This window comes from Miscanthus floridulus, chromosome 18, assembly GCF_019320115.1.
Source record: "Miscanthus floridulus cultivar M001 chromosome 18, ASM1932011v1, whole genome shotgun sequence".
Taxonomy (NCBI): Eukaryota; Viridiplantae; Streptophyta; class Magnoliopsida; order Poales; family Poaceae; genus Miscanthus; species Miscanthus floridulus.
The window spans coordinates 25,243,742-25,271,279 of NC_089597.1; the positions used below are offsets into that span (position 1 = coordinate 25,243,742).

General features: G+C 49.2%; 1 protein-coding gene and 1 pseudogene across 1 annotated transcript; one reads left to right on the forward strand and one right to left on the reverse strand.

The window, feature by feature from the left end:
- Positions 1-37: 37 nt before the first annotated feature.
- Positions 38-27,448, reverse strand: LOC136519812 (starch synthase 1, chloroplastic/amyloplastic-like). The gene is made up of 15 exons (XM_066513186.1): positions 27,048-27,448; positions 25,104-25,459; positions 24,516-24,593; positions 24,307-24,431; positions 21,594-21,675; positions 21,338-21,511; positions 21,154-21,235; positions 20,963-21,054; positions 20,784-20,846; positions 20,616-20,705; positions 2,464-2,588; positions 2,267-2,375; positions 2,131-2,183; positions 1,936-1,975; positions 38-333 (listed from the first exon to the last, which is right to left on the reverse strand). Exons 1-15 carry the CDS (start codon positions 27,304-27,306, stop codon positions 175-177), a joined length of 1,887 nt encoding a protein of 628 aa, XP_066369283.1. The 5' UTR covers positions 27,307-27,448; the 3' UTR covers positions 38-174.
- On the forward strand, positions 6,973-7,819 carry LOC136519818 (uncharacterized mitochondrial protein AtMg00810-like; annotated as a pseudogene).
- Positions 27,449-27,538: the final 90 nt, after the last annotated feature.

The following is a 27,538-nucleotide window of genomic DNA, read 5'->3' on the forward strand; positions in this document are numbered from 1 at the left end:
TTGAGACAAACCAGCCAAAGCAGCAGGCGCCGTAAGGCTGACCTGGACATCGGAGCGATGGAGCCAACAGCCGGTCTGCCTTCCATGTAACGTACAGGGGTCTTCTCATCCTTCAGCTTACTATAGGACGAAGAACTGAAGATCTTTAAGGACACACCACTTGTTGTCCCCTTTTTACATGACATAGGGTCGATCGATGAAGGCCCACTGGAAGATTTGTTCATATTGTTCAGCGGCATGGTCCCATGTGAAGTCTTTTGACATGCCCCGCTTCATGAGCCCTTCCCATGAAGACTTGTGTTCCCTGTATGTCGAAATTGCAGTTCGCAATGTCTGCAAAACAAGGATCAAAATCCAATTATGAAATGTTCTGCCCCATAATACAGTAGAATAGTGGTTTAGTTTTACTGTTGCTGGGTAAAAAATATCACTGCAATCTGGTGATAAACAGTAAACAAATTGATCCTGAAACCACCTGTGCATAAACTCCCTATATTGCCCTTCAATTGTTTCATAAGAAACTTAGCTTCTGTAATTGATACTCCCTCTAGTCAGGAAAACCTGACGTTTCAAACAGTTTATACTCCATGAATGTTAGGAGTACTTTGACCAGAGTGATAGATATGTACATTAGGAAAGTATATATTAGGCAAGTCTATATTTAGTATGATTAGCACCTGCCATGTATTGCATATAAGCTGCCATGTATTGGCTATATATATCAAGGTCACCCCCCCCCCCCCCCCCACGTTACACTGGGTGTGTGGTGTTTCACTTCTATCTCTGTTATTCTATATGGTATCACAGACCGAGATCAATTAGATCCCGGACCTTCTACTTCCGCCTCCTTCCTCCCCACCTCTCTATTGGCTATATATATCAAGGTCACCCCCCCACATTACACTGGGTGTGTGGTGTTTCCCTTCTATCTCTGTTATTCTATACAGAGAAAAGTCAATATTATCTTAGATGCACTTTTGAATACAAATCTACTTATGCAAGTTTTATGCCCTAAACTTGCATATAATTTGAGTAATTGTTGGCCAAAATTTGTAAAATCTGACTTTTCCCTTATCAAAATACTACTATCAGTCCTGGATGGAGGTATTACTAATTGCAGTTCAGTTTTGTTGTTGGAAATGACAGCTCCAGACCGGACAGAGTAATTTCCAGGCTTGGTTCGATAACATATTGGCCAAAGTAAAAGCAGAACTAATTAATACTCCATTTTAAAAATATATGATGTTTAGGACAGGCTAATAAGTTTGAACTCAATAGGTTGTCCCAAACGTCATATATTTATAAACAGAGGGAGTAATCACCTCATAAACACATACCGGACATGTAAATTCACATCCTGCACCTGACACAAGTCAGTCTAGAACCAGGGGTGAATGTATATGCTTCAGGCTTCGATTTCCCACTAATTCCAACTTGCCATAGATCAGTTGATGGGAGGTGCGGATAGCCGGGTATACAGTCATCACACAGGTTGAGTCCTCCTTGACTCAAATTTGGTTGCCTATTTATTATTATTTACAACACCACCTAGGCCTTGTAAAGTGGAGCTTATAGCAGCTTTTACTGCTCCCAGAAGCTCCAAAGACCAAAACTCCCCCAGGAGCCCAAGTCCTATAATATGCTGCTGCCAAAAGTTTAGTTTGTGATGAAGGCCAGAAGCTAGAGGAGTTCTTTCTAGATTATTTTTCTTTTTAATAAAGTTCCCATATACCAACACAAGATAACAATAAAACTCATTTTACCATAAAACCAATTGCATGCTTTGTGCCTTTGTTATTAGAATTGGCTAGACGGTTTGTTAGCACAAAGTGAGTTCAGCAATGTTTCATCCATAAATTATAAGGGTCATTGTAATCACATACTATGATCAAGATCGTAAGTTCCTAACAGAATTCAAGTTTGATGGAAACTTACCCACAACATGTTTTCCGTGGTTAGGGGTGCGAATGCCCACCTGCAAAATATGTGTATGCAGTAAAAATTGATCAGGAGTTCACTGATGAATGGAGCAAACTACTGCAATCACTGTAAGCATTCAATTGATTCCAGAATCCAGCTGAAAAAAAAAGAGAGAAGGAACTGCAAATGTTTAAATGAAGCTTTACTTACCCCGTACCCTGTTCTCCATTCTCACCGAAAGGGTTGAAATTCTCCACAGTATCCTGTTCAACAAACAAAATAGGTGAAAAAACATTCTACCTTGGTACTAATATAACAAGTCAGTATTATAGGATGGCTGTCTTACTCTAAGTCCCCCAGTTGCATGGACAACAGGAACTGTGCCATACTGCATAGCATATAGCTGATTCAGACCACAAGGTTCGAATCTGGATGGCATTAACAATATATCGCAGCTGCACAAAAAAGGAGAGATCAATATCCCAAGTATAAAATGTACTTATAAGATGTCAAGTGAGGTTTTAACAACATGCTGTTGCATACCCGGCAGTTATTCGGTGGGAAACTGGAACACTAAATCCAACCCATCCACGAAATTTATCCTTGAAGTTCGACTCTGTAGATCTCATCCAGTTTTCGAGCTCTGGGTCACCAGATCCAAGCATGACCTACATTAAATAAGAAGAAAAGTTTCATAGGTCAAAACACTCTAGTTGTAGGCTTCTGTTAGCATAGGCGCCTGATAGGGCTGTTATGGGCCTTGTGTTAAGGCCCATGCGGCTAGTGCCTTAGGGGTTAAGTTAGATTGATAAGGCAAGGATCACCGTTGATTGGGTGTTTCTATAAACCCTCCGGATCCTTGCCTATGTATATATATATATATTGTATCGTGTACTCTTGATAATCAATCTATCAATCCCGAGACATATTTGCTCTCATGGTATCTGACGCCTAGGTCAGGGGACCTCTCTTCCGCTGCCTCCGCGCGTCCACCCTCCCCCGTGCCGGCTTCTCTTTGCCGTTCTGCACCCTCCCCTGCACCATGTCGCCTACCCCTCCCTCCTCTCCTAGGGTCACCGACGCCTCCTCTGCCACCATCCAGGACGACGCCATCGCCCAGCGCACCGCAGAGGAGCGCGCCAACGCTGCCGCTGCTGACGCCCAGCGCATCGAGCGCGAACGCGTGGCCGCCCGGGACGCAGCCCTTGCCCGCGCTCAGGAGGCCGAGGAGGAAGCTGCCGCCACCGCGAAGGCCCGCGACGAGGCCGCTCAGGGCGCCAGCTCCGCCCTGGCTCGCGCGGCCCAGGCGCGCGCGGCCGCTGCTGCCGCCATGACGCCACCAGAATCTTCTGGCGCGACCCCTGGCGGCCCTCCTCCACCTCCTACCGATCTACGCGCCGCCCTCCTCCATCATGAGGCCGTGGCTCTGCTGTAGCTCCACTCCCAGGCCGTCGCCGTGAACAACATCCGCAATCACGTCACCACGGTCCTTGACGTCGACTCCGGCAACTTCAACCGCTGGCGTGATCAGTTCTTGCTCATCCTTGGCAAGTTCTCCCTTCGGGATCATGTCCACGCGGAGCCTCTAGTCCCTATCTCTCCTACCTAGGATCGGATGGACTGCGTCGTCAAGGCCTAGATCATCGCCACCCTCACCGACGACTTGGCGGAGATCATCTCTGCCCAAGGCTCCACCGCACGCCATGCTTGGCTTGCCGTCGAGTCTCAGTTCCTTGGCAACCGGGAGGCTCGCTCCATCCACCTGGAGACGCGCTTTTGGAACTTCGTCCAGGGCGACCTCTCCGTCACCGATTACTGTCGCCGGTTGAAGAAGATGGCGGACGATCTCACCGCCCTCGGCGAGGCCGTGACTGACCGGACCCTTGTCCTCAACGTCATTCGCGGTCTCAACGAGCGTTTCAGCCACGTCGGCACCCTCCTCCGTCGCACACGTCCCTTCCCCTCCTTCCTGGAGGCACGCGACGACCTCATCCTTGAGGAACTCACCTTGGAGAACAGGAAGGATGCTCCTGCCACCGCTCTCGCTGCTACCTCTACGGCGAATAGCACCGCCCCTGCGTCTTTCGGCTCGGGCTCCGGTAGCGCTGGGGTGGCTCCAAGTCCTCCAACAATCGCCACAACAAGCGCAGCGGCGGCAAAGGCGGTGGCGATGGCCAGGGGCCGCGCCCCTCTGCTGGTCACAACCAGCAGCAGCCCACCGTCCAGCAGCAGCAGCAGCCTGCTCCCGGTGGACGCTGGCCCAGCTACTACAATCCCTGGACGGGCACCATCCAGATGTGGCCCGGAGGCCCCTGCCCTCTGCTGGCGCCGATCCCGATGCCCCCTCATCTATAGGCGCAACAGCAGAAGGCGCAGCAGCAGGCGCTCCTCGCGCAGCAGCAGCAGCAGGCGCTCGTCACCCACAGCCAGGCTGCTGCCGCTGCACCCGACGGCGCCGCACACTGGGTCGCCCCCGGGTACTACAGCCCCGTGGCCGGCCTTCCCTCCTGGGATCCGACGGCGCTTGCCTCCGCTTTCAATACCATGTCCCTGACTCCACCTCCGTCCAGTGACTGGTACTTCGACTCAGGTGCTACCTCCCACATGACCTCTCAGTCCTCCTCTCTTTCACATATTCTTCCTTTGCGGTATCCTACTCCTTCATCTATTGTCGTAGGTAATGGTTCTATCATGCCTGTCACCGCCACTGGCTCCACAGAGTTGTCCTCCTCTTTACGTCTTAATAATGTTCTTGTGTCACCACAACTTATTAAGAATCTCATCTCTGTTCGCCAATTTACTATCGACAATAATTGTTCTGTGGAGTTTGACTCCGCTGGTTGTTCTGTGAAGGTTCTTCCCTCCCGGACCGAGATCGTCAGGTGCAATAGCTCTGGCCCGCTATACCCCCTGCGCCTACCTCCAGCTCATTCCCTTGTCGCCCAGGACTCCTCCCCGCTGTGGCACCGGCGACTTGGCCACCCCGGCCATGAGGCGTTGTCCAAGCTTGTGTCCAGCACCTCGCGTCATATTAGTGATTGTTCAGATTTGTGTCATGCTTGTCAGTTAGGTCATCATGTTCGATTGCCCTTTTATTCGTCCACCTCTCGTGCGTCTAGCAAGTTTGATCTTATTCACTGTGATCTGTGGACCTCCCCGGTTGTCAGTGTTTCTGGTTATAAATATTACTTGGTTATACTTGATGACTACACTCATTACTTGTGGACATTTCCTCTGCGACTCAAATCTGACACTTTCAGCACGCTGGCCCAGTTCCTCGCCCACGTCTCCACTCAGTTTGACACACGTGTCAAATCTGTCCAGTGCGACAATGGGAAAGAGTTCGACAATTCAAGCACTCACCACTTCTTCCTCGCTCAGGGCATTCATCTTCGCATGTCCTGCCCTTACACCTCGCCTCAGAACGGTAAAGCTGAACGCATTATTCGTACCATTAATAATGTTGTTCGCTCACTGCTCTTTCAGGCGTCCATGCCTCCCTCCTATTGGGTGGAGGCCCTCTCCACTGCCACTGTCCTCCTCAACATATTACCTACCAAGACTCTCCAGTTCTCTACGCCTCACTTTGCACTATTCGCAAAGCTGCCTACGTATGATCATCTTCGGGTCTTTGGTTGCAAGTGTTACCCCAACCTGTCCGCCACCGCTCTTCATAAACTCGCTCCTAGGTCTGCTCTATGTGTCTTTTTAGGCTACTCCGCCCACCATAAAGGATACCGCTGCCTTGACCTCTCCAGCAATAGAGTTCTCATCTCCAGGCACGTCATCTTCGATGAAACGGCCTTTCCCTTTGCTGAGCGTCATGGTCCCAGTAATCCAGCGGAACTCGAGTTTCTTGATTTTACTGATGATGTTGTGCCAGCTCCTATTGGACCCTCGCACACATTGTTTCCTGCAGGCATGTCTCCCAGCACCTCCGATGTTCCTGCTGCCCCTGCCGGTCCTCGTGTGGCCGAGCTTGGGGCACTCCCCGGTGACACCAGCGCCCCTGCCAGTCCTTCTGTGACTGTGCCTGGGGCGCCCGAGGCTGCTAACAACATCCCGGTGACGGCGCTCTACATCCCGCCTGCGCTCCAGTCACCGGCGACCCCCTCCGCGCCACGCGCGGCCACGGTGCAGGCGCTAGGAAGCCCTCCCGCGCCACGCGCGGCCCCAGCACCGGCCAGCACGTCCTCGCAGCTGCTGTACGTCCCGCCCGCGCTGCGCGCCGGCTCGACGTCCCCTGCGCAGTCCGCAGGGTTTCCCGCGCCTCCTCAGGCGCCCCGCGGGCCTCCACCAGGATTTCCACCGCTTCGCTCGACCCGCGACTTCACGTACCATTACTCGCGTTGCCCGCAACCTCCACCGGTCGTCCCAGCGGCTCCTACACCGGTTCCTGCAGCACCAGCCCCGCTGCCGGTGGCCTCTTCATCGGTCCCTGCAGCAGCCGCCCCGCTGCCCAAGGGCGCGGTTGCTGTCCCTCCGGTGGCCAACCAGCACTCTATGGGCACCTGTTCGAAGAGCGGCTTCCGTATGCCTGCTGCCTACCATGCTGTGCCGCTCTCTCCGGTGCCGAAGACCTTCCGTAGCGCTATTGCTGATCCTAATTGGCGAGTGGCTATGGAGGAAGAACACAGTGCTCTCCTACAGAACCACACCTGGGATCTTGTGCCCCGTCCGCCCCAGGCCAATGTTGTCACTGGGAAGTGGATCTTCAAGCACAAGCTCCGGTCTGATGGCTCCCTCGAGCGGTACAAGGCATGTTGGGTCCTTCGTGGTTTCACCCAGCGGCCCGGTGTGGACTTTGATGAAACCTTCAGCCCTGTGGTGAAGCCGGCTACCGTTCGTACGGTGCTATCCTTGGCGCTCTCCCGTCGCTGGCCCATTCACCAGCTAGACGTGAAGAACGCCTTTCTTCCTGGCAATTTGACTGAGACGGTGTATTGCCAGCAGCTATCCGGGTTTGAAGATCCAGTTCATCCAGATTTTGTCTGCCTTCTGAAGAAATCACTCTATGGCCTGAAGCAGGCTCCTCGTGCTTGGTACAGTCGAATGGCTACTTTCTTGCTGTCTATTGGGTTTGTTGAAGCCAAGTCAGACACCTCACTCTTCGTCTACCAGCGTGGTTCCGACACAGCCTACTTGTCGCTATATGTTGACGACATTGTCCTCACAGCTTCATCATCAGACCTTCTTCGGTGGATCATCTCAGCACTTCAGCGAGAATTCGCCATGAAAGATCTTGGTGAACTACATCACTTCCTCGGCATGCATGTTCAGTGAAGTGGTGATGGACTCCTGCTCTCACAGCGACAGTACATGCTGGATATCCTCGATCGCGCTGGAATGGCTGAGTGCAAGCCATGCTCTACTCCAGTGGACACCCATCCTAAGGTTGCTGCCGCTGAGGGGGCCCCTGTGTCTGATGCTACCAACTTCCGCAGTCTGGCTGGAGCCCTTCAGTACTTGACATTCACCCGCCCAGACATTGCATATGCCGTTCAACAGGTCTGTCTTCACATGCACGACCCTCGGAAGCCTCACCTCGCTGCTCTAAAGCGGATTCTTCGCTATGTTCGAGGCACACTCCACCTCGGTCTCCTGCTGCGACCTTCCACTTCGACTGATCTTGTCGTCTACACCGACGCTGATTGGGCTGGTTGTCCGGACACTCGCAAGTCCACCTCGGGCTATGCAGTGTTCCTTGATGACAATCTTGTTTCTTGATCCTCCAAGCGCCAGAACACAGTATCAAGATCAAGTGCTGAAGCTGAATATTGCGCGGTGGCCAACGGAGTTGCAGAGGCAACTTGGCTACGCCAGCTTCTCCTAGAGTTGCATGCCCCTCTTTGGCGCGCCACACTGGTGTACTGCAACAACATCAGTGCAGTCTACATGACCTTCAACCCGGTGCAACATCAGCGCACCAAGCACATCGAGATTGATCTTCACTTCGTCCGGGAGCGAGTCGCCATTGGTGACCTTTGTGTTCTGCATGTTCCCACCTCTTCGCAATATGCAGACATCTTCACCAAGGGGCTGCCTACCTCAGTGTTCACGGAGTTTAGGTCCAGTCTAAACGCGCAGAGTGGCTGACGATTCGACTATGGGGGCGTGTTAGCATAGGCGCCTGATAGGGCTGTTATGGGCCTGGTGTTAAGGCCCATGCGGCTAGTGCCTTAGGGGTTAAGTTAGATTGATAAGGCAAGAATCACCGTTGATTGGGTGTTTCTATAAACCCTCCGGATCCTTGCCTATATATATATATATATATATATATTGTATCCTGTACTCTTGATAATCAATCTATCAATCCCGAGACATATTTGCTCTCAGCTTCGAAAGACAACTCAACTTCTAAATCCACTCCGAAGTTCGACCCATGCCATTCATGAGCCTTCAGTTGGAAGTGATAAGCAAACACTTGTGAGAAGGATAAGGGCATGGCTCAAGTTCTCCAACTCACATCTACCAGTGAGCTACTTAAAAAAGAAGATGTGTGCGCATCCAAGAATGCAAGAAGATGTTATTCAGTATTCCAGGAAGGAGAATGTAGGAGGCCAAAGGGAACCATGGTGCCTCTTTTTCATACAAGTTTCTTAAGCAAAGTACTAAATATTAGCACCATTAGTAAATAAACTGATATAAAAGAGCCAATTCCAGCAACGGTCCATAAACTTCTCCCACGTTCTCGTCTTTGTCCACAGAGTCTCAAATTGCACATTCGGCACCTCAACTTTTGTCATGGTTTCCAGATAGGTCCAAACGGGTCCAAATCAGCCCTGGCTTGCATGCCACCATGCTTGGCAGTCATGTGGGTCAAATCTGCATATATATTGCTTCGGTTCCACATTATAGTTTACTTTTCTATAACTTTGACCAAGTTTTTAGAAAAATATATTAACATCTATGAGTTCATTATAGTTTACTTTTCTATAATTTTGACCAAGTTTTTAGAAAAATATATTAACATCTACGAGTTCAAATAAATTCACTATCAAAACATATTTCATGAAGAGTTTAATGAAAGTAATTTGATATTATAGATGTCAGTGTATTTTTCTATAAACTTGGTCAAAGTTAGAGAGGTTTCACTTGGGAAGTTGGGATAAAACCAAAGTGAATTATATTTTGGAACGGAGGAAGCAGTATTTACTTGTTGACTACTTCACAAATATTGTTTAATAGATAGTCACATTAAGGAATTCCCGGAAAATGCTCTAAACCAAGAATTATTAGGGGTACAGCTTCTCTAACCAATCATATGCATTAGAGTCGAGGATTCCACTGGGTGCACAGTGGCATACTAAATGCTATATAGGCAGTTGAGGCTGGTTTGGACATGTTTGGACCTACCTAAAAACCATGGACAAGTTTAAGGTATCAAATATATTATTCCAGAGATTTTGTATGTGGATAAGAATCTGGGACAAGTTTAGGGATCACTGATGAAATTCCTCTTATCAGGATTAAGCAAGTTTCTCTTAGCATTTCAGGCTCTATGTTTAGCCAACCCCTTACGCCAGAGCAGCGGCAGCTCCACATCTCCACGTGGTAGCCCATTGAGAACCAATGTGAACAGCCCCTACTATTAGGATATGTATATATCAGGATCATTAGAGAGATCCCCTAGATAGGCTACTTGCTATGTATAGCCTAGTTTCCTTACATTAGGATAGCTTCCTTGTACAAGTAATAGCCTCCTATATTTGTACTTACAATGTGTGCCTAATTGGCCCTATATATGAAAGGCTCCCCACCCACTTTGGGCGTGTGGTGATTCTTTCTATTCTACATGGTATCAGAGCAATAGTTACCCCTAGGTCCTCGACACCGGCGCCACAACTCACATGACGCCCTCGGATGGTATACTTCTGTCCCGTCTCCCCCCTCCTGCCTCTGGCATCACGGCTGGCAATGGCAGCACCATCCCTATTACATGTCGTGGCACCTCCACACTGTCTTCTCCTGACTCTACTTTTCGCCTCACTAACGTTCTGGTTGCGCTGGCCCTCGTGCGCAATCTTCTTTTCGTTCGTCAATTCACACGTGACAATGATTGTTCTATTGAATTTGACGCCTTTGGTTTTTCTGTCAAGGACCAATAGACGGGGCGCATGACTCTTCGCTACAATAGTGGTGGCGACCTCTACACCTTCCCCTCCACACCAGCACACCACTGCAGCATCGCCATCACCTCATCGCTATGGCACCACCGCCTTGGTCACCCCGGTCCTTCCAGCCTCGCCACTCTACAGAGCATGTCGGTCATCTCCTGTAATAAGAGCCCATCATCTCTGTGCCATGCCTGTTAACTTGGCAAGCACATTCGGCTCCCATTTAGTCATTCTACTTCTGTGACCACTGCTCCCTTTGCTTTAGTTCACTGTGATGTTTGGACGTCCCCGGTCCTTAGCACCTCCGGGTTTAAATATTATCTTGTTCTCCTGGATGATTTTTCCCATTATTGCTGGACATTTCCACTTCGTCACAAATCCGAGGTGCACCGCCACATAGTCGATTTCATTGCCTACGCTCAAACACAGTTTGGCGCCACACCCAAATCATTCCAAGCTGATAATGGGATTGAGTTCGTTAACCATGCTACCACCTCCTTCCTCGCTAGCCATGGCATTACGCTACGCCTCTCATGTCCCTATACCTCTCCACAGAATGGCAAGGCTGAACGCATGCTTCGCACCACAAATGACACCATTCGCACCATGCTTCTTCATGCGTCCATGCCTCCTCCCTACTGGGCTAAGGCTCTTGCCACTGCCACTTTCCTCCTCAATAGGCGACCATCCTCCTCCATACAAAACAATATACCATATCAGCTTCTTCACAAAACACTCCCTGACTACTCCTCGCTTTGAGTTTTCGGATGCCTCAGCTATCCAAACCTCACTGCCACCTCCCCCCATAAACTAGCCCCTCGCTCAGCACCCTGTGTCTTCCTTGGCTACCCATCTTCTCACAAAGGGTATCGCTGCCTCGACATGTCCACTCGGCGCATCATCATCTCTCGCCATGTTAATTTTGATGAATTGGTGTTCCCCTTCTCGGCAGCACCATCGGCGGCCTCCATGCCGTCTTCACTTGATTTCCTGATGCAGGGACTATCTTCCTCAATGGCACCTGCGCCCACCGCTCTGCTGCTCGCTGGCCCTACAGCTCCCACCTCTAGCATGGACGAGTCCCCGGAGCTCCAGCACCCGGCCATTCTCCAGCTGGGCCCCCTGGCTCCTCCTGCAGGCGGCCCCCAGCTGGGCGGCCAGCGCTTCGGCGCTGTCTACACTCGTCGTGCACAGCCTCCTACAGCGCCGACCGACCAAGCAGCAGCTCCTATGGTCGTAGTAGTGGCACCCGCTGCAACTCCAGCACTGTTGGAGGTAACAGAGCAATAATCAGCCAGGGCTTTGTCACCCAGATGACTGCATTGCAATATATATATATAGGATAAGAACTGCATTGATTACATACAGCTCACTAGAGCTTTTACTAGACAGGAAACTTGCCTGGGTACCCGCACACCTCTTGAGCTACCCAAGGACTTAATGACATAGATTAGCTAAAAAACTTAAAAGCACTAAATGTGCCTGGGAAGCAGGGCTTACAGCTACAGTTCTCCCCCTAAGACCTGCTTCAACCCTTCTTGATATGCTTGATGCCAATTCTGCTTCTCATATCTTCAAGCTTGGCCTTGCCCAAAGCCTTAGTGAGAATGTCTGCCAATTGATCAGCTGTAGGGATGTACTCAGTCCTGATGCTGCCTTCTTCAATACAATCCCTGATAAAATGTTGCTTAACTCTGATATGTTTGCTCCTGTCATGGAGGACAGGGTTCTTAGCAAGTGCAATTGCAGACTTGTTGTCAACCCTCAGTTCCACAGTCTCCACCTTTCTTCCCAACAGATCAGCCAACAATCTTGACAGCCACAGGGCTTGTGTTGCTGCTGAAGTCATAGCCATATATTCAGCCTCACAACTAGACAAAGCCACCACCCTCTGCTTGATAGATTGCCAGCTGACCAAGCTGTTGCCAAAGAAGAACAGACAACCTGTTGTGCTTTTGCTGGAGTCAATATCACCGGCTAGGTCTGAATCACAGTAGCCCACAAACCTAGCAGAATTTGGGGCTCTTTTGAACTACAGACCATAGTCCAATGTTCCAGCCAAGTACCTCAGCACCCTCTTGACTGCTTGCTGGTGCTCAGTGGTCGGTTTCTCCAAGAATCTGCTCACATAGCCCACTGAGAAAGCCAAATCAGGCCTGGTATGAACCAGGTATCTCAAGCTTCCAACCAGCCTCCTATACTGAGTTGGATCCACCTCCTTGGCAGTGCTATGCTTGCTGAGCTTCAGGCGCTCTTCCATTGGTGTAGCTGCTGGATTGCAATCAGACATGCCTCCCAGTTCTAGGATTTTCTTGGCATAGTGAGTCTGCCTCATGGTGATCCCATTCTTGCCTTGCTGTACTTCAATGCCAAGGTAGAAACTGAGCAAACCCAAGTCACTCATCTCAAAGGTGGATTTCATCCTTTCCTTGAAAGCCTTTACTTCATCTTTGACTGCTCCAGTGATAATCAGATCATCAACATAGACCCCAACCAGCAACACTGAGCCCTCTGAACCTTTCCTATAAATTGCTGCTTCATGTTTGCTCTGTTTGAACCCCATTTCCTTCAGAGTAGAGTCCAACTTAGCGTTCCACGCCCTGGGTGCCTGCTTCAGCCCATACAAAGCTTTGTGCAGGCGATATACCTTGCTTTCTTCCCCAGGAATAGCAAACCCAGGTGGCTGCTGGACATATACTTCTTCCTTGAGCTCTCCATTTAGAAAAGCTGACTTGACATCCATATGATGAACAGTCCATCCTTCCTAGGCAGCTAGAGCAAGCAACAGTCTCACTGATTCTATGCGCGCAACAGGAGCGAACACATCCTCATAATCAACACCCTCTTGCTGCACAAACCCACGAGCAACAAGCCGAGCCTTGTGCTTGACCACATCTCCTTTCTCATCTTTCTTCAGCTTGTAGACCCATTTTAGAGAAATTGGCCGATGGCCAGCTCGGGGAGACACAAGCTCCCAGGTGCCATTGCGCTCAACAGCGCGCAGCTCCTCTTTCATTGCTGCCTGCCATGCAGGATCATCTTTTGCCTCTGCATAAGAAATGGGTTCCCTAGAGTGGGTGAGGTGGAGCTCTGCGAACAAGCGCTGCGCCAGCGGCGGAACTTCCTGTTCCCCGCCCAATATGCCATCTATGGTACGATAGCGCAGCTGCTCGTCGTTGTGATAAGTGTCCAGCCGTTCCTCATCATCTTCCAAGGGAGTCACGTGCTCCACTTGTGGGCTGGCTGGAGCTGGTGGTGGTGAAGGCGTTCTGGATGTCTCAGACACCTCTTCTCCTGCATCAAGCACCAATTCTGCTGCTGGAAAAGCTTCAGGTGAGGCAGAATGGGGCTGAGGAGATGAGTGTGACTGCACTGAACCTCCAGCTCCAGGGACTTCTTCCTCCCAAGGAAATTCCACCACAAAATCACTACCAGCTGCCCCAGACGTACCTGCTGCTGGTGATGTCCAATCCCAACCTCTTCCTTCATCAAAAACCACATCTCGGCTGACACGTACACGCTGAGATGCTGGATCAAAAACTCGATAGGCTTTGGCTCCTTCAGCATAGCCAATAAATACTCCAGCTTCACCACGATCATCAAGTTTCCTGAGCTGAGACAAACGGCGAGTATATGCCACACAACCAAACACCTTCAGATGGCCAACAGTGGGTGCTCGGCCATGCCATGCTTCATAGGGAGTGACATCACCTAGAGCCTTGGTTGGTGACCGATTCAGAATATGCACAGCAGTCATCACTGCCTCCCCCCAAAACTTGGTTGGCATCTGGCGCTGCTTGAGTAAGGCACGTGCCATGGCCACCACGGTTTGATTTCTATGCTCCACCACGCCATTCTGCTGTGGTGAATGAGGAGCACTGTAATGCCTTTTGACTCCTTCATTGGCACAATAAGCAGCAAATTCTGCAACAGTAAACTCTCCTCCATTATCTGTGCGCAGAACTTTCAGTTTACGCCCACTCTCCACCTCTGCAGCAGCCTTCACCTTTATGATAGCATCTGCTGCAGCATCCTTAGATGACAGCAGCACTGCCCACATGAATCGTGTGGCATCATCTACAAGCAGCAGAATATAGCGATTACCTGCCGAAGTTGCTGGTGTAACTGGCCCACAGAGATCACCATGCACCAATTCAAGGTGATCCTGAGCATGATATGTTGCTGCAGCAGGAAATGATCGCCTCCTCTGTTTGGTGGTGACACAAGTGTCACACACTTGCTCAACATGATCGATCTTTGGCATCCCTCTTGCCATTTTCTCCTTGCCAAGCCTCCGCAGGGCCTCAAAATTCAGATGCCCAAAACGCTCATGCCATTTCCACGCCTCCTCATCCCTGCGCGCAGCAAGACACACTGGCTGTGCTGTCTTCATATGCAGTACATACAGCCGGTTCGCGCCACGCCTCACCTTGGCCAGTAGGCGGCCGCTGCTGCGTTCCCAAATCCGCAGTACTCCATCATCAATCACCACCGTTGAGCCATTCTCATCAAGTTGACCGAGGCTCATGATCGAGTTCTTCAATGCCGGAATGAAATAAACTCCATGAAGAGCACGATGCTCACCAGTCTTTGCTTCAAAAACAATTGAGCCAACGCCCTTGATTTCCACCTTGGACGCATCCCCGAACCGAACCGTGCCTTGAACGTCCGTATTCAGGTCTGAAAACAGGTTACGCTGCCCAGTCATGTGGTGTGTTGCGCCTGAATCAAGGTACCAGCCGCCAGCCATCTCTTCATCATCTGCTCCCAGATAAGCACGCGCACGTGGCTCAAAGAACTCAACGCGCTGTGCTGTATAGTTGAGCTCCGGCGTGCTCTGTTCCATCTCAATGAAGCCGTGAGACAGAAATAGAGCTGCATCTTCCTCACACTCAGCAAACTGGGCACGCCCTTCATGTCCTCCTTGCTGCCCAGCTTGGTTACCGCCGCCACGGCCTCCTCCATGGTTTTCGCCACCGCGTCCACCACGATTTCCTCCCCCGCCGCCGCGCTCTGTTCCATCACGGCGCGGCTGGGGACATTCACGCGCCCAATGCCCTTCCTGATGGCAGTTGAGGCACGTGTTGGGGCCAACACGGCCGGCGCCATTGCCTTCTCCACGTCTGCTGCCACGGCCAGCACCTCTGCCCCGTCCGCGTCCACCTCCGCAGCTGCGTCCTCCGCCACCGCCGCGCTGGTTCTTGAAACCAGAACTGCCAGCTTCTTCTGCGCCTTTCTTCTCCTTCCTCAAACGCGCACGCCACTGCTCCTCAGTGTACAGCAGCTTGCCGTTGATGAACACCGGCTCTGTCACAGCTTGCGCTTCACGGTCATCCACCGCCTTGAGCCTTCCTGTCACCTCTTCAAGCGTGAGCACCTCGAAGTCGAGGAACTGCTCAATGGCGACGACGATCTGCGCGTACTTGGTTGGCACCGTGCGCAGAAACTTTTCCACGACACGCGCCTCATCGATGTCCCTGTCTCCATGAAGCACCAGCTGCTGGTGCAGAGTTGACAGCCGCAGGGCAAAATCCTCCACCGGCTCGCCAGGCTTGACGTCAATGTTCTCCCACTCCCGACGCAGTCGCTGCAACGTCGCTCGGCGGACCCTGTCCACACCGATACGAGTCGCAGCGATGGCATCCCATGCCTCTTTTGCCGTCGCCTTATCGAGGAGCGGGAGCCCCAACTCCTTGGGCACAGCAGCGACGATCACCTCCAGAGCTCGCCTGTCGTCGCGAAACTGCACTGGGCCTCCTTGGACAGCTTCCCAGAGGTCGCACGCCTGCATCCTGAGCTTCATCGTTTGGCTCCACTCATAATAATTGGTCTTGTCTAGCATTGGCCATGATGTGCCGCTGCCGGAATCGCGGTAGACCACCCTGCCATGCGGCGACTCATAGCGACCACCACCACGACGCCTTCGGTCACGCAGTGGTGACTGCGAACGGCGCCTGTCCCGCAGCGGAGTCCGTGGCCGCCGGTTCCTCCGGTCCTCCTCTTCTTCTTCTTCCTCCTCCTCCTCCTCATCTCCCTTCTCTGCTGCTATCTCCACCCGCAGCTCCTGCGCTGTCCTGGCCGCCGCCTCCGCGGCTGCTGCAGCCTGCTGTGCCGCCTCGACAGCCAGCGCCGCCGCCTCCTCTGCTGCCTTCAGGCGCGCAGACCTGCCAGAGGGGTCGCCCAGCTCGCCCTCAGTGGCTCCCTTGGTCTTCCTAGCCCGGCGCTCAGAGGAGGTTGACGTCATGGAGAAGATGAGAAGGTGAGAAGGTGTCTAACCTATTCTCTGATACCAATTGTTGGAGGTAACAGAGCAATAATCAGCCAGGGCTTTGTCACCCAGATGACTGCATTGCAATATATATATATAGGATAAGAACTGCATTGATTACATATAGCTCACTAGAGCTTTTACTAGACAGGAAACCTGCCTGGGTACCCGCACACCTCTTGAGCTACCCAAGGACTTAATGACATAGATTAGCTAAAAAACTTAAAAGCACTAAATGTGCCTGGGAAGCAGGGCTTACAGCTACAAGCACCACTGGTGCCCCCTGTTGCGCCTCCAGCAGCACCAGCAACCGCTGCTGGCCCTGGTGCAGCAGCTTCTTGGGTTGCCGCGTGACCTGTGACGCGCTCACAGACCGACAGTCTCCGCACCATCGAGCGCTTCGGATTCTCCGCCTCCACTGCCTCGCCCCTCCCGGCGAACTATCGTAGCGCACTTGCCGATCCCAATTGGCGCGCTGCGATGGCTGAAGAACATAAGGCGCTGCTCGACAATGGCACTTGGCACCTCGTGCCTCGCCCGCCTGGTGCGAACATCGTCACTGGAAAGTGGTTGTTCAAGCACAAGTTTCACGCCGATGGCTCCCTCGCTCGGCATAAGGCGTGCTGGGTCGTCCGTGGCTTCTCCCAGCAGGCCGGCGTCGACTACGATGAGACATTCAGTCCGGTGGTCAAGCCGGCCACGATCCGCACTATCCTCAGCATCGCTGCGTCTCGGGAGTGGCCTATCTGCCAGCTCGACGTGAAGAACGCCTTCCTTCATGGCCACCTCGACGAGACGGTCTACTGCGAGCAGTCGTTCGGCTTCGTCGACCCCGCTGCCCCTGACTCTGTATGCTTGCTGCAGAAGTCCTTGTATGGACTCAAGCAGGCGCCGCGTGCTTGGAACCAGCGCTTCAACATGTTCATCCGTAGCATCAGCTTCACCCCCTCCAAGTCCGATGCCTCCCTGTTCGTCTACAAAGTTGGCGACGCGCTGGTGAAAGATCTAGTTTGGTTTTGGTGAATTGATGAAACCCTAAGTGCTAACCTAGTTTATCAAGTGATCATGACATAGGTAGTACACTTCAAGTAGAGAAGCAAATGAAGATCATAACATGACAATGGTGATAGCATGGAGATGATCAAGGGCTTAAACTTGAAGAGAAGAAAGAGAAAAACAAAAAGCTCAAGGCAAAGGTATAACTTGTAGGGGTTATTTTATTTTGGTAATCAAGACACTTAGAGAGTGTGATCATATTTAGGTTTGATAGCCGTACTATTAAGAGGGGTGAAACTCGTATCGGAATGCGGTTATCAAAGTGCCACTAGATGCTCTAACTCATTGCATATGCATTTAAGATCTAGTGGAGTGCTAACACCCTTGATAATATTTGTGAAAATATGCTAACACTTGTGCACAAGGTGATACACTTTGTAGTGTTGGCACATCTACATAGGAGGTGGTGTGTGCAGAGTTGAGATGGGTTTGGGTCCCTCTCTTTCGGCGTTTTCGGAAAAATGAAATGCATATTTTCTATTGCGCCGGATACAAATTCTTGGTGGTTGGCACATTGGAACAAAGGTGGAGAAGATAGAAGTGAGAACAGAGCTGATGCTAGCGTCGGTCCAGTGACCGGACGCTGAATCCAGAAGCACCGGACGCTGATTGCCTGCGTCCGGTCGCGTTGACTGTCGGTACAGTGGCTAGGGTTTACCACCGGACGCTGGCTGTGTCCGGTCGAGGTGGACCGGACGCGTCCGGTCGAGAAAAACCAGGTTTCGACCCTTACTGTACTCGACCGGACGTTGAGGTTCCAGCGTCCGGTCAGTTTTAACCGGAGCGTCCGGTCAGCGTCATAGCCGTTGGAATCTGATGAACAGCGTTTGAAGGCGATGACACGTGGCGTCCATCTGTGGACCGGACGCTGAGCCCAGGGTCCGGTCAAGTGGACCGGAGCATCCGGTCAGAGCGCAGAGTACCCAGTGAAGGGGTACAACGGCTCTATTTTGTGGGGGCTTCTATTTAAGCCCCATGGCCGGCTGTGGCTCACATCTTTAGCCATTTTCATTGACATGGCAACCTTGTGAGCTTAGCCAAAGTCCTCCCACTCATCTCCATCATTGATTCATCATCATAGTGAGATTGAGAGTGAATCCAAGTGCATTGCTTGAGTGATTGTAACTAGAGGCACTTGGTGTTCGTGTTTCGCTGCGGATTTTGCTTGTTACTCTTGGTGGTTGCCACCACCTAGACGGCTTGGAGCAGCGAGGATCGTTGAGCGGAGGGTGGTGATTGTGAGGGGTTCTTGACCTTTCCCCGGCGGAGAGCCAAAAGGTACTCTAGTGGATTGCTCGTGGCTTGTGTGATCCTCATCTTGTGTTGGTTGTGCGGCACCCTATTGAGGGTTTGTCGTGTGAAGCCAATTAGCGCGTGAACCTCCAAGTGAGTGAATCGCTACAACGAGGACTAGCTTGCCGGCAAGCAAGTGAACCTCGATAAAAAATCATTGTGTTCATCTTTGATTCCGAGGTGATTGGTCTTCATTGTTATTCATCCTTGTGATTGATTGGTTCATTCATCTTTACAACGGTATAATCTTCTTGATCACTCTCTTTGCATTATCGCAAACTAGTTGACAAGCTCTTTAGTGTAGCTAGTTGTGAGAGCTTGCTTGGTTGGTTGGTGTGGCTCTTTAGTTAGCCTTTGAGAGCACACTAACATAGGGTAGTGTCATAGCTCTTGTGTGAATCAACACTATCTAACTAGAATTGTGGTAGGTGGCTTGCATTTTGAGTAGGCTAGCACAACACTTGCTTTGTCTCATAATTGTCTAACCATTTTGTTAAGTGTTGTTGTAGAAATTTTATTAGGCTATTCACCTCCCCCTTAGCCATTAGGACCTTTCAGAAACCCAACTAGGGGCCTAGATGCTTTTAATCTCTCCCTTTTTGGTGATTGATGACAATACAACCTCGAGTATGTAAAAGAGATGAGGTGGCCGAGTGCTGCTGGCTCCGTCAGCTGCTCCAGGAACTCCACATCTCGATCCTGCGTGCGACGGTCGTCTACTGCGACAACGTGAGCGCCGTCTACATGACTGCCAACCCCGTCCACCATCGCCGCACGAAGCACATCGAGATCGACATCCACTTCGTCTGCGAGAAGGTTGCTCTAGGACAGTTCCGAGTTCTTCATGTTCCTTCCGCGCACTAATTCGCAGACATCATGACCAAGGGTCTACCCGTCCAGCTCTTCACTGATTTCCGAACCAGTCTGTGCGTCCGTGATTCTCCCACTGTGACTGCGGGCGGGTATTAGGATATGTATATATCCGGATCATTAGAGAGATCCCCTAGATAGGCTACTTGCTATGTATAGCCTAGTTTCCTTACATTAGGATAGCTTCCTTGTACAGGTAATAGCCTCCTATATTTGTACTTACCATGTGTGCCTAATTGGCCCTATATATGAAAGGCTCCCCACCCACTTTGGGTGTGTGGTGATTCTCTCTATTCTACACCTACAAGCAAGTATTCAAGCTACTACAGTAGCACTGGGCAGCTACGCGCCTATGCCAACTAATAAAAGTGGTTAAGAATCAAGAAAAAGAAATAAAGAATGAGAAGGGCTGGAACTGGAGAAAGCGATTTAATCTAAGGACATTAGGAAAGTTAAGAAATCCTCTTAAAACTTGCAGACACATGTTAATAAAGAGTGATAGATTTGCACCTCAAATACTGATTTAATTCCACCTGTAATTAGATAACACAAAAAAACCACCTGTAACTCGTCCAAGTTGAAACTTGAAAGTAACAACCACATCTCGTATCTGTAATAACTGTCATACTACCAAATCTGATGTGCTGTACTATACTATCCCCAATATATTTGCACGCTTTGCCAAGCCCTGGTAGAGGCAGGATGTGTCACAAGTAGAGTTACATCTGGGAGGTGCATGGCAACCAAGCTGAGATGAGAAAAGTGCATAGATGAGAAAACTATTTTGATATATTGATCTACCCAGTACTAGCTTTCTGGCCCTACTTTGAGTTAGAGGTGTTGCCAAAGAAGGCTGCTAAGTGGTAACTAAGTCAACCTGGACTGAAAGTACACACCCTCTTCTGAACCTTAACATGTTGCTCAGTAGCTAACACAGCTCAGAATCCTAGTTGATTTCTAAAGATAAGAAACCTGTCATCACAGCTGCTGGTGCACCTCACCAGTTCCACAGTTATCCTGAACCTTTTCCCCCACATGATGGTTTTAACTCACTTTACAGCTTACAATAATGGAGAAGAATCAGGACTTACAAATTGAACGTCGTCCCGCATAAGATGCGGTATGATAAGTTGAATGAGATCAATGCCTTTCTGATAATCCAATCTTCCAATAAAGCCAATCTGTAAATTAAGTTAATAAATTGATCCATATTATTTCTTTCAAATAAAAAATTCATGTCTAAAGCATCAATATCTAACCAGAGGAACTTCAGGCCTTATAGGTAAACCCAGCTCTTTCTGCAATGCACTTTTACATTTGGCCTAAACCAACAATATCAGATAAAAAGGATAAGTGAAAGAAATGAGAAACAAAGAATAAACATAGGAGGCAATCATCCTAATGGATATACAGATGCTTTAGAGAACTGTCAGCGCACTTTTCCAGAGAGGTCATCAACAGAATAATGACAAGGGATACATTTGTCCGTGGCAGGGTTCCAATCATTAATGTCTATTCCATTTACAATTCCTGCAGTATAGAGGCATATTGAATTAACTTTTATCATCTGACTTGCTTGTTTTCATGAAGTAGTTGAAGAACAGAGCAAATTAAAATGAATATGGCTACCATTTAATACACTCTTTCTGGAGCTTAAGAGCTCATTGAGGCCCTGTCCACCTTCAGCAGTTGTGACCTCCCATGAGTAACCCTAGAAATTAAACATAAAATGAAGAGAGAAGACAAGCAACACCTAAATTGAAGGGAGAATAGCTTTTAAAAGATCAAAGAAAAATGACATATGTAATATCACCTTACTGACAGTCACGATTCGATCTGCTGTCACAACTGCACCTTTCAAAAAATTAACTGCCTCACCCTTGTCAAGGGCATGCCTCCTTGCCCATTCAGGGAATACCCACTCCAGAGCTCCATACCATTCAGGTGGCAACCCAAGGTCAGGATATGTGCTTGCAGGCTCTACACCCTACCACAATGAGATAACATATGGTTTGAGTAAACTGTGCTGCCAAGCTATGTATAGACAACACAAAATGATGAGCTCAAACCTGATGTGCTAAATTATGTATTACAAGAATGCTGCGGGAGTCTTTATAAACACCATATGGTCTATATTTCGCAGCAAGAAGGCTGAAACAAACAAAATCAAGGTTAGGATGAAACGGATTACATAATGAAAACTAATTTAGCATTGTGAAACCAAAGCAAGGAAACAATAAAGAGTACATGTCTAAAATTGCACTTCAATTCAAAGTGAAACAGCTGACTGACAGCGAACAGCAAACCATGTGAAACACGTCAAAAGAAAGAAGTATTATCTAAACAGCTAAATCATATTCATGACAAACAATAAGATGAAGCTCATTAGTCCATTAACCTCTAATTGCACTAATGTGTCCCAACTCGTAAGACACCTACATCCTAAGTTGCACGGATACGGATACGTGTATCGGTATCGGAAGGATACGGATACACGGATACGGCAATTTTCTAAGAAACCTGATACGCGGATACGTTTACTATTTAAAAAATAAAATAAAAATAATAATAATGCAGGTCTGACAACCATTGTCTTAGGAAAGCCCACGGCCCATCTAAGCACCATATGTGATACGTAGTACCAGTGCCCTGTCCAACAACCAAACCATTCCATCGATTGCCACCCATCCGTCTCCAGTTCAGCTCTCGCACAGGCGCACAGCAGCTTCTGCTCCCCGCACCCCATCCCCATCTGCTCCACCGCCCGCATCCCCGTCCGCCCTTTGCTCCATGGCACACCACCTCCGCTCCGCTTGTGAGCAACCTCGAGCCTGCTTGGATCCTTTGCCGCTGGTCGCCTCGCCTCACCCGCTTGCCTCTCCTCGCCTCGCCCGCGATTGAAGCTCTGCTTGGATCCCTTGCCGCTGCCTGCCTTGCTTCGTCTCGCAGCTCGCTCCGGCAGCGTCAGAGCGTCGATTCGGCGGCCGCGGAGCTCGAATCGACGGCAGCAGAGGTCGATCCGGCGGTGGCGGACCTCAAATCAGCGGCAGCGGAGGTCGAATCCCACGGTGCCGGAGCTCCAATCAGCGGCGGCGGAGGTCGAATCGATGGCGGCGGGGTCGATCCGGCGGCGTTGCCCGAATTGACAGCGGCTCGGCGGCCGACGCGAGCACGCGAGCAACGTTGCCCGCGCAGGACTCATCTCCTTCTGCTCCCCTTCGTGTTGCACGGCCTCCACTCTGTTCATGGCTGGGCCGTATCGGCAGGCCAGATACGTATCTGACGGCGTATCCAACATTTGCGAAAATAATAAAAAATCGGATACTCCGAGGATACGTATCCAGAGCGTATCGGACACGTATCCGTATCCGATACGTATCGGATACGTGATACGTGGCTTCAGGGACGTATCCATGTAACATAGCCTACATCATGCCCGCTTGATCATCACACTTATGTACTAACTGTCAAAACATAAGTAAAAGCACAACATGCACAGCCACAAAGACCATGCCAGCAAGGGACATCAAATCTAAGAATAGACCACTGATGTAGGACCATACCATTATTAAAGCAGCATAGTACAGCTACCTAACATTTTTTTTAAAGCGGTAAAACAGGGAAGAGAATGAAAATATACAGTAATTTTCACAAACACGCAGGAGAGCTGCATATCATTATATTAAGAAGAAGAAAATATGCAGTAATCACAATGTTGATTTCTTCAAAGAACATACATTATGAAAGAAATAACACAAGATTGCATTGCAAACAGACTGAGTCCACAACAGCAATTGTTGTGCGAAACAAGTATCCTTACATCTATAACAGATAAAAGGTTAGAAGTAAAACCATGCCGATACCCAGAACATGGGAAATACCATCTGTAGTAATACCAAGGAATATTCTTGGTGTGGTGAAATCAAGTTAAAAGAAAACTCAAATAACATATCTGAACTACAAACTGCTGTTTGAGATACAGAAATACAGATATGTATTTGGCAAAGCTAGTCCAGCAACACTGGGTACTGTCAAGTATATGTCCTGTGTCTCATCTCTAGTCTTTACATACACATACATATGTATACAATAGGCACCTGGGCCATGGACCTTATGGGCCAGACTAGAGCTATGTACTATATACTTGACAGGTACGAATAAGGATAGACATGCACAAGATGAAGCATCGTAAGGAAGCTCAAAGGTATTCCAGCTTGTTGCATGGCAACAATGTGATGCAAGACTACTAATGAACTCTTCTGTTCATTGTGTATGCTTGGTGCTGTGCCAGTCTTTATCAGGCCAACATAAAGGATGAGGTTTTATTGTTTACCGCATAAATCAGTCTCTAGAAACTAAATGATTGTCATTTCACAGTACTCATGTGCAATGCTTCAATGCGACAACATGTGTTTCTGTTTTGGAATAGCTGTTCCGCTGATGGTTTTTGCGGCTGATAAGCCGATTGATGCTGTTTTGTTGTGAGAGAAAAATATTGTACTATGGCTGATAAGCCGGGCTGATAAGTTCAAGCGATGGTTCAGAGTATGCAGCTGATGGACTAAGAACTAGAATCACCAGAATAAGTTGCCTAAGTGTTAAATAACTGATAAGCTCCTTGGAACTGCCAACTGTAATGTTTTCTTAATTTCCATAAATATATACGCAGATGAAGTTGAACATACATGAAAAAAGAATCAAAGAATGTTAAAGTAATGTGGCATGCACTGCAAAATAAAGGTGTAGACATGAAGGATTCAGATGAGTAGATCCACAACATACACTGGCACTAGACTGGCATGCCAATCATTCACAACAAACATGCAATTCTGTCCATAAATATATCCTCCCAATTCAAGGACCAAAGGAGCCTCACATGCAGCATAGCAAAGGAGCGTGTATCTGAACTGCAAAGATATATAGCACTCAATCAATTTTTTGACAGAACTTAAACTGATCAAATAGGAGCTTTAACGTAACAAGCTTCTTACCTGATTATCACTAAAAGCACCAAACTTATCTCCATATAAATTTCCAGGTCTGTGATATGAGGGATGATCAACAAACACCTAAACAATTGACATAAAACCAAAAGATAAATAGAACACAAATAAGAATTCTTCAATCACCAGTTATATAAGACAAAAAAACATTACATATATCAAATAGACACTCCTAGAAACAGCAGAAATCAACGAACATGATCTGTCAATGCAAAGCAAGCTTTTGGAAAGTTTTCTGATACCTTGTACATATGATTGTTTGTTTTATCATCTAGTGTGATCTTCACTCACTACCATTGTTGCAAATACAAATGTGCAACCATAGATGCATAAGACTTTAGCACCATAGACACAAGTGTGCTACTTTCATCGATACATCATATCAAATATTTCTCTTCATTTTAATCTGGAAAATACTATATGCTGTTTGGGAATTGGGATGCTAAAGACTACTGGGCAAACAACATGGAAGTACAGAAGTAACATCAGAACGTGTACATGTCAAGAAGCACATAGGACTAAATGGTAGTCAGTTATTAATTTTGATCAGAAACAATAAGGTGATTGGATACCTACCCAGTCAACTGAATCTCTATACTCATGGAAAAAGGTAACTTCGTGTTCACTGCCAAAGCATGGAATCCGAATGTGCTTTTCTGTGTAAAATGCATTTGCATAATTCTTATCAGAGGTACCATTTAAATATCTGGGCATTACAACCATCACACGGTGACCACGAGCAGCAAGAGCAACTGGCAATGAACCACAAACATCTCCTAGACCCCCAGACTTTGCATAAGGAGAAGCTTCGCCAGTTACAAAGACAATGCTTTGTGTTACTTTAGCTCGAGCTTGCTCCTTTCCAACCACGATCTCAGAATCTTGCTCACTTGCCACAACTACTGTGTTGTCGATGGAACCCTCAGCAATCCCTGTATATGAGATGAAGGATTAAAAAATGTGTCAAGGTCAGAGTAACAGAAGATAGAATTCTAACTTCATCATGGAAAACAATTCTAGCAGCGATAAGAATGGTCCAACTAACATTCTGTTCTCAGCTAAATGACAAATTCAGGTTGCCAGATGCTCACTATTTTCCTAAACAATTCAAATGTATGGTCAGAGACAAATAAAACAAAGTAGAGCTGTGGTCCAAAGAAGAGAGAAAGGTGGACCGACAGAACATCAATAAATATCCCACAAGTAGCCAAAAGAATAGATTTGTACAAAACTGCAACTGTAGTCCAGTGAACGGCAAAGCACAAGATGGTACCATGGGACTGACAGTGACAAGGTGCATATGGCCCTTCACAAGAAAATGGGACAGGGAAGAGTCTGATAATTAAGGGTCCTAAGATACATTCTCAGCTCATTTGCAACTAAACCAGCAGCTATTGGCATTGGACACCATTTATACGCACTGAAAGCTCCATCTCGTCCACTTAGGCCCTCCACAGTGTGGAGTAATGCTAGAGAAAAATTGAAAAACCACGTCACGGAGTAGGCATCGACGCTTAGATGGCTGCAATGTTCTATATACAGGAATCAATGCCATCAAACCTCTTGGGGCCCACGCCTAATAAAGTAACAAGCTGTCCAGGACAGCAAGCCGTACACGTATGTCACCAAGGTGAGGCCAAAGAGCAACAAAAAATATTTTTTAAGAACTGGGCACCGGCTGGGCAGCGGAGCAAGTACTTGCATCCCTCCCGTTTTTGTTGGCATCGCTAAGAATTGGCACCGTGAGCCACAGCGTGGGAAGTGATGCCCAGATGTTCTCTCTCCTCTTTAAGCACCACTCATGCACAACATTGTGGAGGGGCTTATATGCTTTCTATAAAAGCAGGGTTTTCCTCCATATATATGAAAAAAAAAACTCCATCTCGTTTCTATCACTGACAAAAACTGGAGTATTCCACGTCGGTCTCACAAAATGGAGCTAGGTGATCACTTTTAGTGCTACTTCAGTAAAGTCAGCTTACCACACGGACTGATATGATACCCCAACTTTCTAATAGCATATTCCGTGGAACAGCTACTTGCAACATGGGTTACAATCACACCACCAAGGCAAGGAAGAGACAAACTCGTCAATTTTCCCCTACTTCCAAGGACATATGTGTCACCTGAGTGAGTGAGAGTTGAGTTAGCCCCATTCCTCTTCCTACAAAATATCCAAGCATATGCTACTGCTCAGATCCAACCACGTGCACGCCTCCCGAAACCTCTGCTGCGGTGCACGGCCATCATGCCGAGGTACACGCCACCCTGAACCCCATCGGCTCATGATCCAATACAGACACCTCAAAATTTCCACGGGTGTGCCCCGAAATACGGGTTTCGATTATTTTACACGGTACTAGTGATCATGTGTACCCGATTAATACTAACAGGGATCAATCAGCACACATTAACCCTTCAAAATTTTACCCAACTTGTCAAACGCATTTCGTGCTGAACGAACCGATCAGCAACCATCTGAAAATCAGCAGTACGCAGGATTTGGCTGATGCACTTTACCTTCAGGTTCGAGACCAAGGTCCCCCAGGCCGGCGTCGGGCACGGGCGGCGGCGCGAGGAAGCACCCGGGCACGAGCGGGGGCGCCAGCAGCGCGGGTGGCAGCGGGCGCGGCGGGGGACCCTCCCTGCTCAGCTCCGCGACGCACCGCCGGCGCAGCACGCGCTGGAGCCGGCGCGGGCGCGCCCGATCGCCGCGGCCCGGCCCGGCGGCCCGCGCGAGGAGGAGGCACGCTGCGCCCACGGCCGAGGGCGTCACCATTGCGGAGAGGGAGAGCAGGAGGGCGGGGGGCCGTGGATGGCGCGGAGAAAGTGAGGGGAGCGAGGCCGCGGGGCGCGTCCCGTGTCTTCTACTACCGCGGTGCGGTGCCGCCTCGGCGCGCTTTCCGGGTGGCGTAGGAGGGGTTTTTGGTTTGTTTGATTTGGGAAGAAGCACACAGAAAAACGGGTCCGGGGAGCGGGACTCTCGTCGCCGAGTCGAGGAAGTGGACAGG

Bases quoted from the DNA above. Each gene is read 5' to 3' on its own strand.
- LOC136519812 (XM_066513186.1), bottom strand. From the start codon at position 27,306: ATGGTGACGCCCTCGGCCGTGGGCGCAGCGTGCCTCCTCCTCGCGCGG. The intron at 25,460-27,047 runs GTAAAGTGCATC...TCTCATATACAG, and splicing joins CCTTGGTCTCGAACCTGAAG to GGATTGCTGAGGGTTCCATC. The intron at 2,184-2,266 runs GTAAGACAGCCA...TTTGTTGAACAG, and splicing joins ATGCAACTGGGGGACTTAGA to GATACTGTGGAGAATTTCAA.